This window comes from Halichoerus grypus, chromosome 3 (genome assembly GCF_964656455.1).
Source record: "Halichoerus grypus chromosome 3, mHalGry1.hap1.1, whole genome shotgun sequence".
NCBI lineage: Eukaryota > Metazoa > Chordata > Mammalia > Carnivora > Phocidae > Halichoerus > Halichoerus grypus.
In genome coordinates this window covers 93,253,037-93,266,652 of record NC_135714.1, presented here as the reverse complement: position 1 = coordinate 93,266,652, position 13,616 = coordinate 93,253,037, and the positions used below count along the sequence as shown (strand labels likewise).

Sequence of the window (13,616 nt, the reverse complement as noted above, 5' to 3'; positions counted from 1 at the left end):
GGCCGGGGCCCTCCACGGGCCCCGGCAGCATCCCCGGGCAGCTCATGACTTAACCCCGCATCTTTCCGCTAAATCAATCCCAGATTTAGGCACCAGCTTTATAGCGAGTTTAACTGGGTAATTTTGACGTCTCGCCTCCTTCACCTAAACCCTCTCTAGGCTTCTCCCTCGTATATCCTCCTCCACCCGCCTGGTCTCTCCCTAGACGGGTTTGCGCGAGTGTGAGACCCAGGGCGGGAGAGCGAGATCCGCGAAGGCACAGGGTTGGGAGTCGCTAGAGGGAGGTGTGGGACCGGCGAGGAGGGGTCTTGGAGAGGGAAGGGGTGCTGGCAGGCGGAGGGAGTGGTGGGAGGAGGCGGCGGGGGGGTGAGGGGGTAGGAGGCGGAGGCCTGGGGACGGCCGACGAGACTTCGCCCCATCCGAGCGCTCTTTTCTCTCGCCGCGCAGTCTCGAAGCAGCGCGGTCTCGTGGGGGAGCGTCAGGCAGCCGAGGTGCCCGCAGGAGGCAGGCCGGCCCCGGGCGCGCACGCTCGGCCGAACCCCGGCGCGCCCCGCGCCCGCGCCTGCTGACAGCTGCAGCTGGGCTCGAGCTGTCCGCTCCCAGCTCCTCGGCCTCCGCCCCCTCGGGCTCCCTCCCCTCCGCCCCTACCCCTCCAGCCCGGTGCGCCAGTTTCGCAACTGCTTGCCTCTCGTCCCGTGCCGGGCTGTTTTCCATTTCCCGGCCCCTTCTTCCTGAGTACTTTGCCCCCTGCATTTGGAGAGAGAGGCTGGAAAGGGGGCGGGTGGAGCGTCCAGAGGAGAAGGAAGCCAGGGCCGGAGGAGGAGGAGGAGGAGGAAGAGAATCGGCGGACCTTGGGGAGGAGACCCCACGCCACCCTTTCTGGTCATCTCCCCTCCCGCCCCGCCCCTGCGCACACTCCCTCCCGGGCGAGCTACTTTCGGACGAGGAAAGTGAGGGCGGCCCTGGGTGACAGTGCCGCGGGGCCAGTCCCGGGGAAGCCGCGCGTCTGCTCGAGTCTCGTCTGCCGCGCTCCCAGCCAGGGACCGAGGATGGCTTCGACCACAACCTGCACCAGGTTCACGGACGAGTATCAGCTTTTCGAGGAGCTCGGAAAGTAAGCGCCTTTACCCGCATCCGCAGGTTCCCTTTCCAGCAGAGGGCGGGTCGCGTTACCCCAGACCCACCGGCCTCCCGCGTGGGGCGAGGGAGTTTGGGAGACCAGAGGAGTGGGAGGAGGGCCAGTGGTGTGGCAGCTCTGAGAAAGGTACTGCCTTAGCAAGAGGAGGGGACAGAGACGGGAAAAGACCCTCCACCCCAGCTGGTGGCCCATTCCGGTAATCCTAAACCCACGTTCTCCCGCTCCCCCACCCTCTTGCACTAGAGACTTAGTGGATTTACGATCCCTGCAGTTGTAGCTGTCATCCTGAGAAGTGTGCGAGCGTGTGTGTGTGTGTGTGTGTGTGTGTGTGTGTAGAGGAAACAAGAACCCATGTAAAATGCAACATAGATCATGTTTTCTGTAAATAGAGATGCCTCCTGGTTAGCCGGCGTGTCGGCCGTACAACCCACGTACGGATGAGAACTCGCGGCCACAGACGGTGCCATATTTATTGATGCCGAAAGTTCAACTTGTCGTAGAGTCTATTTCGCATCCAGTAGTTCTGTCCAGGAAAAGGGTCACCCAAAGGAACTCGACCCCCTGCCCCATATCCACTATTATTCTTTGCACTAGATTATTCGCTCATCATCATCCTTCCTACGATTTACGTGTGCCTCTTCGCATTCTCTGGGAGGATTTATTTATACAGGCAACGGGAAAGACCTGGAGACCGAGAGAAAGCTTCCCAAGGGTAGCCTAGCGTTGTATAAAACGACCTCCTACGCCCGACAGGCAGAACTACTCGGAGAATTTAAGGAAGGGGACCGGAGACCTCCTGAGGACCTGTGTGCTTAGGGACCTAGGGGCCAAACCGTGAATGTTGATTTATGTAGCATCCAACCCAAACCCAATTCCTCTATCGCTAGTGTCGACTATTACTTATGAAGGGGGTGCGTTTATATGTATGTGGTTGTTTTATACAATTGAATTCAAGAAAATGTAATTATCCTTTAAATGTAATGAAAATTATATCCTTATATATTTATATGTTGTTTGCTGTTAAAACATGGAGAATATGTCGGAAGAGCAGCTTAATTCAAATCTCTCCCTTCCCCCAGCTCAAAACAGGGCACAGAGAAATCACCATATCAGGATTTGTTAAACAACACAAATGTTCCCAAGATTTATATTTTAATGAAAACAATCGCCATATTTACTTACTCGGAGCCACATTAATTTTTTTTCTAACAAAATAAATAGGCAGCAGATTTTTGCTGCTCCTCCTCAGCCATGCTCTTTGCAGGGTTTCTTTCTTTTTTTTTTCTCAGAGCATTTGGTGCTGTGTGAGTGTGATTGTAAAATGTTTTCAAATTTCATGTGCAAACAAGAGCCATCATAATTGGCAGTTCCTTTCATTTTGTTGATTAATAATGTGTACACCCAGTTAAATAAAATTTACTTTTATTCTTCAACATTAAAGAAGGTTTGGGTTTCCAGGAAGAATCGTTCATTTTCTGGATATTACTGTAGTGCACTGATATTTTACAAATCACTAAATGCAATAAAAATGCTCAGATTGTTGTAATTTTTTAAAGGGATATCAGAGCTGATTATATTGATGACATGCTAATTATTGGTTTTCAGGGGGGCTTTCTCAGTGGTGAGAAGATGTATGAAAATCCCTACTGGACAAGAATATGCTGCCAAAATTATCAACACCAAAAAGCTTTCTGCTAGGGGTGGGTATTTTCAACCACATATACAGTATATGTTAATTTTGTATTTGTCATGTTGATGTTGGTTCTGTTGTTCTGTAGATATATAGTTATAATTGAACTGTAGACTTAGGTGTCCTATTACATTTTGCGATTATTTCCTTCCAGAATGCTTCTTGGTATGTATAGTTTAAAAGTAAGTGAACACATGAATTTTAACAACAAATTATTAAATAATTACAACTGTCCTATGAGCAATAGCATACATAACTATATTTTAAAGCAAGTAAGTGTCACTGAGTGCATTTTGCCTTTAGCTCTGCTGTGAAATAACTTTCAGAAATACCCTGGAATGGAAAAATATAAGTCTCACAACTGTCATTATTCTCTTTTGCTTTTGAGAGGAAAAATAGGTCATAGCTCAGTTGAATCATATTTCAGTAGTAGTTACACTTGAACTTAATTCATCAAGGTATATTTAACAGTAATAGCTTTGGGAGGAAAAATTTATCATTGCTATATTCTAGGAAGTTTAGCTTGATTTTGATGTGTCTGTGTGCAGTCCAGAACTTTACTGGATCTTCCGCATTAAGGCTTCTCATGGACTCCTGTAATGTATTTTACACATGCTTTATAGTCACAGAGATAATTCTTATCATAAAATAGCTGTTGACATAGGCAAAAAACTTAAAGGGACCTCACTGCATTCTTTCTATTTTGTTGAACTCATGCAAAAGTACTTACACTGAAATGTTAGGCATTCTAATTATTGTGAGCACGTGTCTAAGGTATTTCCATGGGAATTTATGGTTTAATGAAATTTAAATGAAATTAAAATGAACAAAATGCCACAGTATAAGCCCATTTCAGTGACCTGGTTTATTTTAAGTAATGAGTGAAGAAATTCTATTAGGGTTAGATTGCCTCACTTAATTTGTCTTCTAAAAAGTCCTGCTTCCTAGTATCCTGGTATCCTTGTGTTTGATCTCTGCCATGATTTTTCCCCCTATCTGTTACAAATTCTACTTTTACATATACTTGAGGTTTAGATTGGCATTTCAGTTTATTCATTGGAGCGAGATTTTGTTGTAATTTCCTTCATCAGATTTTAACAGCATTCTGAGGAAAGTCTGTGTGCTAAAGTAAGCAGTACCATAGCTTCATAGCTTGAGAACTCATGAGAAGCACGTCATGCTCAATTATATTCCCCTTTCCCTCTTCTCTCCACAGGAAGGTTCTTAACAGTCAAAAGGAGTTGCTAAACTGTAAATGACATTTTAGTTTTTAAAAAGAAAAAAATGAAAATGTGTAATTCTTTCAGTGCTTACATGTTTTCTTCCTGTGTGCCAGGTACTTTTGGCAAGAGTAGGGGTATCAATTTTTTGGAGGCATTACAACACCTATCCAAAATCTCTCAGTGGCTTTAAATTTTCTCTCAAAACAAATCAGTCTTGTGCTTCACTTTTACTGATTTCCTTAATTAGAGTCATCCCTCTTCATCTACGCTAATTCCTGCTCCCTACATCAGAAAGGCAAATACATGTGTCTCTGCTCACATACATTTTATTTTCCTTTCATCTGCCTCCAGTCTATGGAAGATAAGTCTTCTCTAACTTGATGGGATTCCTTCTTCCTGCTAGTGTTCCTCACCTGCTCATACTCTGCTTTAAAGAGCTATCTACACCCAAAGCTACCTTGCCTCATCTGGATTCAATGATTCCAATTACATTTAGGAAAAGTAATTAGGGTGAAGTGCTAGAAGACATGCTGCTTCTCCTTCTCCAGTTTTCTTTCCTTGTGACTTTGGGCAAGTTTCTTAACTGCTATGTTCACCCTTCTGAGGATTGAGGTGGTAAAGAAGCAGGTGTTGGAACTAAATGCCCTGGGTTTAAATTCTGATTCCCCTAGCTATTAGCTGTGTAATCTTGGGCAATTTACATATTTTCGATGAGCCTTCGTTTTCTCACCTGTAAAATGGAGTAATAATGTAACCCTTCCTTTCATAGGGTTTGTGAGGAGTGAATTAATATAGAAGAGCACCTGATACATAATATGTATTCAATGAATATTAGCTGCTATTATTATCTCTTGGGTTGTTGTAAAGATCAGATGAGATTACTTACATGAAAGAATGTGAAAATTATAAATCCAGGGGCAGCCTTGATTTAGCTGTGAGAACCCAATTTGAATCTTGGCATTAGTACTTAGTGTGTAAATTTGGTTTAGTTACTTACCTTTTCTTGATCTTAGGTTCTTCATCAATAAAATGGGGCAAAAATAGTCATAGGGTATGATGGATTGTTTTGAGGATTCAGTGAAATTATGAGAATCACTTCTTAATTGCAAAGTACTGAGTCAATTTTACCTATTACTGCTCACTTGTAAAATATTATAGTACTTTCCTGCAAAACGTTCAATTTATTTTATCACCTCAACAATTAGAGCTGCTTATAGCATATTTATATCTTTAAATGTGTACATTTGTTTAAACTATACCCATATTAAGTTATAAACTCTTAAAAATGCTTTCATTGTTTAATATTTCACAGCATTGAGTACATAGGAGGGGCTCAGTACAGAGTGACTAGGATCAAATGTGGCTATTAAATGGTTTGTAAAGTTAAATACTTAGTTTATTTAACAAGCAAATACTAGATGTAATCTATAAAGTAGTATATTAAGAGCATATGCTTTAAAATATGAACATTCCTTTAAAAACATTCTCTCTCAGACTATAATAATCCTTAAAATGATCTTTGCAGAAAAATTTTAAGATAATATATTTAAAGGGAAATTAGAATGATATGTAAATTAGCATACATTATTTTCCTTAACGTACTGATTTGTTTTCTTTTGGCTGTGCATAGCACTTTTTGTGGAGCATATAATTTTTTGTACACATTTTTGTTTGTATTATTTAAAATGCCACGTCTTTGTAAATCTGAGCTTTAAGCCTGTTTGTTTTAAAGACCAGGCAGGTCCTCCAACTCAAATAATGTTCTTTAAATGTAGTATTAACAACTGAAAAAGAAAGGCCATTGTCAATACATTTAAGACCATGAGGGATTGCCAAAAATTTGGCTATATTCCTGCACAAATTTGCGCATCCAACTATACTGTCACCCAGGCATTTTTCCTGTGCCTAGATGTTAATGGATTTCTAGCAGACAGTTTCAGTTGCATTTCCTCTCAGCTGTTAGTCACACAAACCATATTTGGGAGACTCAGAGTCTGTTGAAGAATTTCTTCCCTTTTGCATTAACACGTGCATGCACAGAGCATTCATTATATGATACTGATCAGATAGATTAAGTACACTGATATATAGTTTGGCTTGTTTTAAAAATAAATAATGTAGAAAAGTTTCAAACATATTTTATATGAAATTTCTGTCTTAAGTTTTTCATTAGATGGGATTAGAGGACATGCTTAATAAATGGTGGCTAGTGATGATAGAATTTTATCTCCTATTTTTACCATGGGAAATAGAAATTATACCATTTTGGTCCCAGACAATTAGGTTGGTATTTAACAAATGCTAATTTGCTCTGCGGTTTTCATACTTTGTTGATTTTGACATGTTTATAACTGTAACATATTGTCAGGTTATGTGAAGTCCATGAAGGGTTGTGATTGCAGTTCAGAATCCAGTGGACTGATGGTTCTGATAGCAGATGTCTTTAGAAATAGTATTTGTGATTATTTCACATTTTAAAGGCTCCCTGTGGTAAAAGATTTTTTTATGGTAGTAATGAGTTCTTGATGTTCATTTTCCAATGTAATTTTTGATCATTAGTAACCACTTTTTATTACATGGGGTCTGATATGCCACAGTCATCGTATTTGTAAAATGTAAACTACAATAGAAGCTTGAAATAGTACACTATTACAAATTTTTCTACTCCCTTGGTAAAGTTAAAAAAAAGACTTCATTTTATATTTCTGTAATACTTCACAGATATAATACAATTAAATCATTTGGCATTCTTTGATTTTTGCTAGTTTTGTTAATTGCCAAATTGATGATCTTCGTAGACTATGAATCAGGACTTTATAAAACTAGTTGACCATGTACATCAAATTAGGTCTCATTTATGAAATCTAAATGTTGCATTTATGTCCTTAAATAGTCTTTTTTTATGTTATAATAGAGATGTCAATAACTCCTGCTACTTTTTTTTTCTTCCTTGGCATTCAGGCAGTCAAGAAATGACTGTCGTTTTTCAGCCTTATGGTTACTTAAATTGGAAAGCAGAACTGAGATGTTATAGATGAATCAAGTTATTCTGATTATACATTATTGACTTGGCAATTTGGAGCTAATTGGGCAAATTAATATTTTTTGGAAGTTTCTTGGTTGGAGCAATGTTTTAAGAAAAACTAGTAAATTATTTTTATTTTTGCATATGGAATTTCTGTGGCTCTTTAATTATTGGGCCCCAAAGTGGCATGTATCATTTTTAGGATTTAGTGTCGTTTAGTTATGTTTAGTTGTATTTGCATTCTGACATAGATTTTGATATTAGATATCTATTTTCCTCTTTTGGTGAATGAGAATTTTATTGTTGTCCAGACTGGTTAGGAGATAAAAATGTAAATCTGCTTTTCTAGGAAATAATAATCTTTTCTGTATTCCAGCATCATTAAAATAGGCAAACTTAATAAAGAAGGTGGTTGTCAGATACCTTACTGTGATATTAATAACTAGTGTCAACCTCTGCCTGACTGATCATGCAGTAGGAATTGAACACCTGGAGAACCTTCATAGTTTATACAGTTAGATTAATACTTTTCATTTCCCTTGAAATATTGAATCAACTTGGTGTAAAAATTAGTAAATTTTTATGGGCCCTTTTAAGGTTAATAATCATGAATTGTTATAAAGCACATACTAGGATTGTCTTGGGCATTTAACTTCATTTGTTAACTAGAATTTTATTTAATTTTTAAAAGTCTTTTTCTTGGGCTGATACTGTGGCAGACCAACTCCTAGTGTCTCTAGGGCTGAGTTGGCATTTTTCTTTCTTTTTTTTTTTTTAACATCTGTCTCTCTGCATTTACTAGGGTATGGTGCACACAGTGGTTTTTTTTTTATTATTGACAATTAGTTAATGATTGTTTAGTAAATTACACTGCTATACATTAAGTGGAATCTTAGCAATATTTTTACTCTAAACACAAAACCTTTGTAGTAATTTACATTTCATACTACTTTATAGATTACTAAGCACATTCACATATGTGGCCTTATTTATTTTTATTTAATAAATATTGAACGAGTACAGTAGGCAGAGTGTTAGGAAAAGTAAGTCTATCTACACAAATAGACATCATAGAAGACATAAATGGTTTAAGTCTAGCATGAATAAAGTGCTGTTGATTTTCAAAGGAGGGAAAGATTATTTCTGCCTGAAGAGATAAAGAAAGGCTTTTATATAATATGGATTTAAATACATTTTTTTTTTTTAAAGATTTTTACTTATTTGTCAGAGAGAGAGAGAGCACAAGCAGGGGGAGCAGCAGAGGGAGAGGGAGAAGCAGGCTCCTCACTGAGCAAGGAGCCTGATGTGGGACTCGATCCCAGGACCCTGGGATCATGACCTGAGCCGAAGGCAGACGCTTAACGACTGAGCCACCCAGGCGTCCCTTAAATACATTTTTAAAACTATAGTGCAGATAGGGCTCAAGTACCAAAGTCTAAATAAACAATTTGGAGAGATTATTCAGGGCCTTTCATAAAAAGGACTATGTCTTACACATCTTTTATTTTCTCAGTGCAACATATAGAATTGATTATTTCTTTGGGAAAATATATTTAGAGTTCGAACTTGTGAGAGAAGATAGTGTTTTAATTGCTGCAGTAACTTAAAATCAGACTGAAGTTTGACAGTCCCTCTGTGCTGTTTTCTGGAAGGAAAACAATGTAGTGAAAAATCTTATTAAAACAGTAGGAAAACGATTACAGAAGAATGAAGTGTTTTGGTAAACTTAATTGATTAAACTGATTGAAAATATCTCAATATACAATAAGTTCCTAGGATTACTTCTTCTAAATGATTCACATGTTGCTGAAAAGAAAAACTCAGTCCTTAACCAAAGCACAGAGGTACTCAGAAAGGCATTCTATTTCTCTGGCTCATCTTGTTTAACCAGTGAAGGATGGAAGACAAATGTTTGCTGTTTTGTTGTTTCTTGTTAGACAACACTGTTGTATGTGTCAAATTCATACAAAAATGTGGCAAGTGAAAGAAAAAATATAAAACTGTCAAGTTTCATAAATATTTTATAAAATTTTATAAAATTTATAAATTATAAAACTTGACAGTTTTATATTAATATGTTGGAAAAATAACTTAGGTGCAGCAAGTCATATAAAGGTATGTAGATAATATTGTCATGTAATATTTATGAACTGTTGATTCTACCTAAGAGTCTCTTTTTTAGTTAGATTACATAGGGATTAAAAAATTTTTATTACATAAAATCTTATATATGAAATTATATTTTATATAGTTGGAAACAGTAAGCACCCAATAAACCTCCACTCGATAGTAGAGTATTCCCTCTACTTTTGAAGCTACCTCTATGTTCTTTTCTGATCCCCATCTCTTGCCTTACTCCAAGAGTTAATCACTATCTCTTTTTTTAGGAGAGAAATCTCTTTTTATTTCTCCATGCCCTGGAACTTTTTAATTAATTGGTTGATTTCAGTTGGCCAATCAGTTACCAATGGAAAATCTATGCTCTCATTATCTAGATATATTTAATTGTATATGTATATGTATTATATTGTACATGCATAAATTTATGGAATAAACTGTATTAATTCTCATATTAGTATATAATTTTACCCTATCCCTTAAGGCAAGGGAAGGCTTAAATTATTTGGAATTTATATAGTAATAGGAAATTATTTTCTCCCTATGTCTTTTTGAAACAATTTCATTAATGATGATGCCTACACATTGAAATAAAGCAAGAGCAAGTTATATAAAACTACCTTATTAAAGGTAAATATAGTTAGTGATGATTAGATTTTTATTCTATCTTATAGAGAAGTTATAGAGTTGAGATATGCCACATCATGGCATTAGTGTTTAAATTAAAATTTGATATTTTCGTAAAGAAATACTTCTGTGATTTTTGGAGACTGTGTTCTGATAACTTGAATTTCTGCCGTTAAGTGTATTCATTAGTAATCCAGGCCCAAACTCTACTCTTCCCTGGTGGACTCAGTAATTTCCTCCTTCTATGAATGGTGCCATAATTTTCCTGGACTTTCAAGCGTGCTTGATTTTCTTTCTTTTCCTTAACCCATCTCAGCACTTTCCATCTTTTCCTTTTTCACCAGTCTAACTTGAGTTCTTTTTTTCTTCAGCTCTTTTAAACAGCTTCCTAAACAGGTTCTCCAGCCGACGATTACCATGTTTTGTTTTGTTGTTTTTCATTTATTCAGTTCATCATTACCCACTGTGCTGGGCATCTTGATAAATTTTAGGGATACAGAGGTGAAAGATAGAGATCTGCCCTCAAGTATTTTGTGGTCTATTGGTGTGGATGATAACCTGGCAAGTATAGTATAGTTTTTGAGGACTATAATAGAATTATGGACAGGGCTTTCATATAGATACAGGCTGGAGGAGGTTGTTATCACAGATTTCTTGAAGAGATGTGTGAGATTGTGTTTTTGAATGGCAGTTGAGCCTGGTAGAGGAGGGAGAAATGGTTGTCCAGGCAAAGTAAGCAGCCTGTTCAAAGGAAGGGAGAAAGTTCTGGCTCCGCCCTCCAGAAAGAATGAGTTCATCTAGTGTTGTTGAAATCCTTTAAAACTCCATTCAGGTGCTGCCGCCTCCATGATGCTGTCTCTAACTTATTCTCCACCCTTCCTTTCCTTCTCTAGGCTGAAGTGATTCTTTTCCTCCTCCTATGAATAGCTTTTTTATGTTTCTTAAGCAGCTGATCTCACATTTCTCCTTTTGTATTTTAGTTATATATGTTGTAGCTTTCAAACATCTTGTGGACATTTTTAAGCTTACCTTTGAATCTGTGCCTGGCACAGTAATTACAGTATTGAAGATACTTGTAAATGTTTGTTGAGTGAGTGGACAAATGGATGAGTAAGCAAATAAGATTCTGTGTCTAGAAGAAGACATATGCTTAACAAAGACAGACCTGTGACAGATAAAGTAAGTGAAAATTGAGTTAAGGCTTCATGTCAAACGGAATACACTAACTCTATAAAATAATCTTTAATTCATAAATTATTTCATTAGTTCCTTGATGACAAATTACGCTATTTTGGTAAGAGTTTTGTATAATTTAGAAAGTTTTTGAGCAACTCTGTGTAAATTCTTACTGCTGTTTTTATCATGTAATATAAAGTGGCTCAATGATAAGGGGTTATCATTTTCATGGTCTGTGTGTCCATTGGTACCACTTCAGTAATGCCATACACATGCTATCATTACATTATTTTAAATGTTTGAAAATAACCAATTTTGAATTTAAAGATGGACAGAAAAGATAAACTTATAGGAAATTATTTAAAAAATTCATGAGAGTGGCACCTGGATGGCTCAGTCGGTTAAGCATCCAACTCTTGATTTTGGCTCAGGTCATGATCTCAGGGTCCTGGGACTGAGCCCTAAGTCAGGCTCCATGCTCAGTTCAGAGTCTGCTTGAGATGCTCTCTTTCTGCCCCTCCCCCCACTCATGCTCTCTATGTCTCTCTAAAATAAATAAAATCTTTAAAAAATAAAAAATTCATGAGAAGTGAGGTAATCAGGAAGTGTCAGTAAAGAGCAAACTTAAAAGAAGATAGATGCATACTTTTTGTACCCAGAGTGACTGACTTATCATGTATAAATTTTCACAAAAGCATGCAAAAAACTGATGAAAAGAAAAGAGATGGAAAGTTGGTTGGTTTTTTTTTTTTTTTTTTTTTTTTTTTTGCAGTGAATTACTGAGTACAGCAAGATCTGTTGGAAGGTATTAAATAAGGTGGGTTGTGGGATTTTACAGCCCTGAGTCATTAGGGATGAACAGCTGATAAGAGAGGAATAGCAACTTATCAACCTCACATTTTGTTTTATTTAGCTCTGGGGCAATACAAAAAAAAAATTAAGTGCCTAAGTGGAAGATAAAGGGGAGGAGGATAATTAGAGGGTTTTTTTTTATTATTATTATTTATTATCAACCAGTATTGTAAAAGTGCCCTAAGGAATTCCGTTGGTGTTTATAAACAAGGAAAGTTTTAGATAGTTTCTGCAGTTGTGGTATTAGATTAATAACTGTTGCAAAAAATGTTTATAGGTTTCTGTTCAAAACCAAAAGTAAGATGTTCAATATTCTCTGCCGGAATTCCCAGTGTCTGGATTAGTACCTGGTACCCTTCACAGATATCTATTGAATAAAATGAATGATTGCATGACTCCCAAACTGCATCATTTTATGATTAATGAATACGCATTTAGGGACCCAGAACTTTTAACAGTAAGATTTGTATACATTATTTCCAACTATTGCCTTTTTTTTTTTTTTAATATTTTATTTATTTATTTGACAGAGAGAGACATAGCGAGAGAGGGAACACAAGCAGGGGGAGGGGTACAGGGAGAAGCAGGCTTCCCAAAGAGCAGAGAGCCCGACGTGGGACTCGATCCCAGGACCCCAGGATCATGACCTGAGCCGAAGGCAGCCGCTTAACTGACTGAGCCACCCAGGCGTCCCCCAACTATTGCCTTTTCAAAAAAAATTTTTAAGGAAAGCTCACGATTGCACAGTCAGATTAATTCTGTGATGTAATTTAGCACAAGCTGGTGCTTGGAAAATAGTCATTTATTCCCATCATTAAATAATGGGAATTTACTCATTTACTCATCTACTACTTAGAAGATAACTTCATTTTAGATATTTAACCTCCTTAGCTAAGTTCAACCATGCAATATGTTCTCTCCGTTTTTAAAAGGATCTTACAGCTGTAAAAAAAAAAAAAAAAAAAAAAAAATTGTAAGATTTCCCCAGTTTATTAATTTAAGGACTGTATAAGTCAAAGGAGGAAATATTGTTTTACTTTCTCTATAATTTATAAAATTCATGGTAGAATATTTTGGAGTTGAGGTAGGAGCTTTGTTGAACAGAAAATCTTCTGTTGACTTCAAAAGCAGTGATTCAAGGTTGATATAGTCATTAGAATGTAGGTTGGAAAAAATTCTAATTCCAGATTACAAGCAGAAATTTGAGGGTCACAGTCCACTTCTGTTCTCCTGAGTATAGATCTCCTGATTTCAGGCCATTTTTTCATTTTAGTAGAATTGGAGAGGGCAAAGAAAAAACTGTCAAAGAGAAAAGTTTGCCTTCTGTAAAGAGGATTGAGGCTTACTTTTCTCTAATATTTATGTGATCTGGAAATCATTTTTGGAAAAAACTTTTGGGTTGACTGCTTTCTATGCATCTTTATGTTCAGGAAAAGGGCAAACAAAATTGTTAACCTTAGTTGGTTTGAAAGAAAAAAACTTATACCTTAAAGTCTCTAATAAAGTTTGTAAAAGTTCAACAAATATGAATTCGATTTTTAGGGATCATTACTATTTTAAAAGATATAAGTTTTGAATAATCCAAATGGAATAAATCCAAATTTAGAAAGGCCAGCATTAGAAATATTCTGTGAACACACACAAGGTCAGTTTTAAAAATAGCGCTTAGCTTTGAGAGGATAATTTCTCCCCACCCTGCATGAAAATGTTTTATTCAGACCTTCAATAACAAGCTTTGAAAAAAAAAAAAGTGTTGGGGAGAGGGAG

At 37.4% G+C, this 13,616-nt stretch overlaps 1 protein-coding gene across 20 annotated transcripts in view; it reads left to right on the top strand.

Annotated features, from left to right (window-relative positions):
- The first annotated feature begins 430 nt into the window (after positions 1 to 430).
- The window catches only part of CAMK2D (calcium/calmodulin dependent protein kinase II delta), a 320,446-nt gene continuing 307,260 nt past the window's right edge, over positions 431 to 13,616 (top strand). For 8 of the 20 annotated variants that reach the window (XM_078069165.1, XM_078069162.1, XM_078069158.1 and 5 more), the window contains exons 1-2: positions 432 to 1,114; positions 2,744 to 2,838. In XM_078069165.1, coding sequence (XP_077925291.1) covers positions 1,050 to 1,114; positions 2,744 to 2,838 — 160 coding nt within the window. In that variant the 5' untranslated portion in view covers positions 432 to 1,049. Of the gene's footprint in view, positions 1,115 to 2,743; positions 2,839 to 13,616 lie in introns of all 20 variants that reach the window. The other 12 variants (XM_078069172.1, XM_078069170.1, XM_078069163.1 and 9 more) reach the window with 3 other exon arrangements.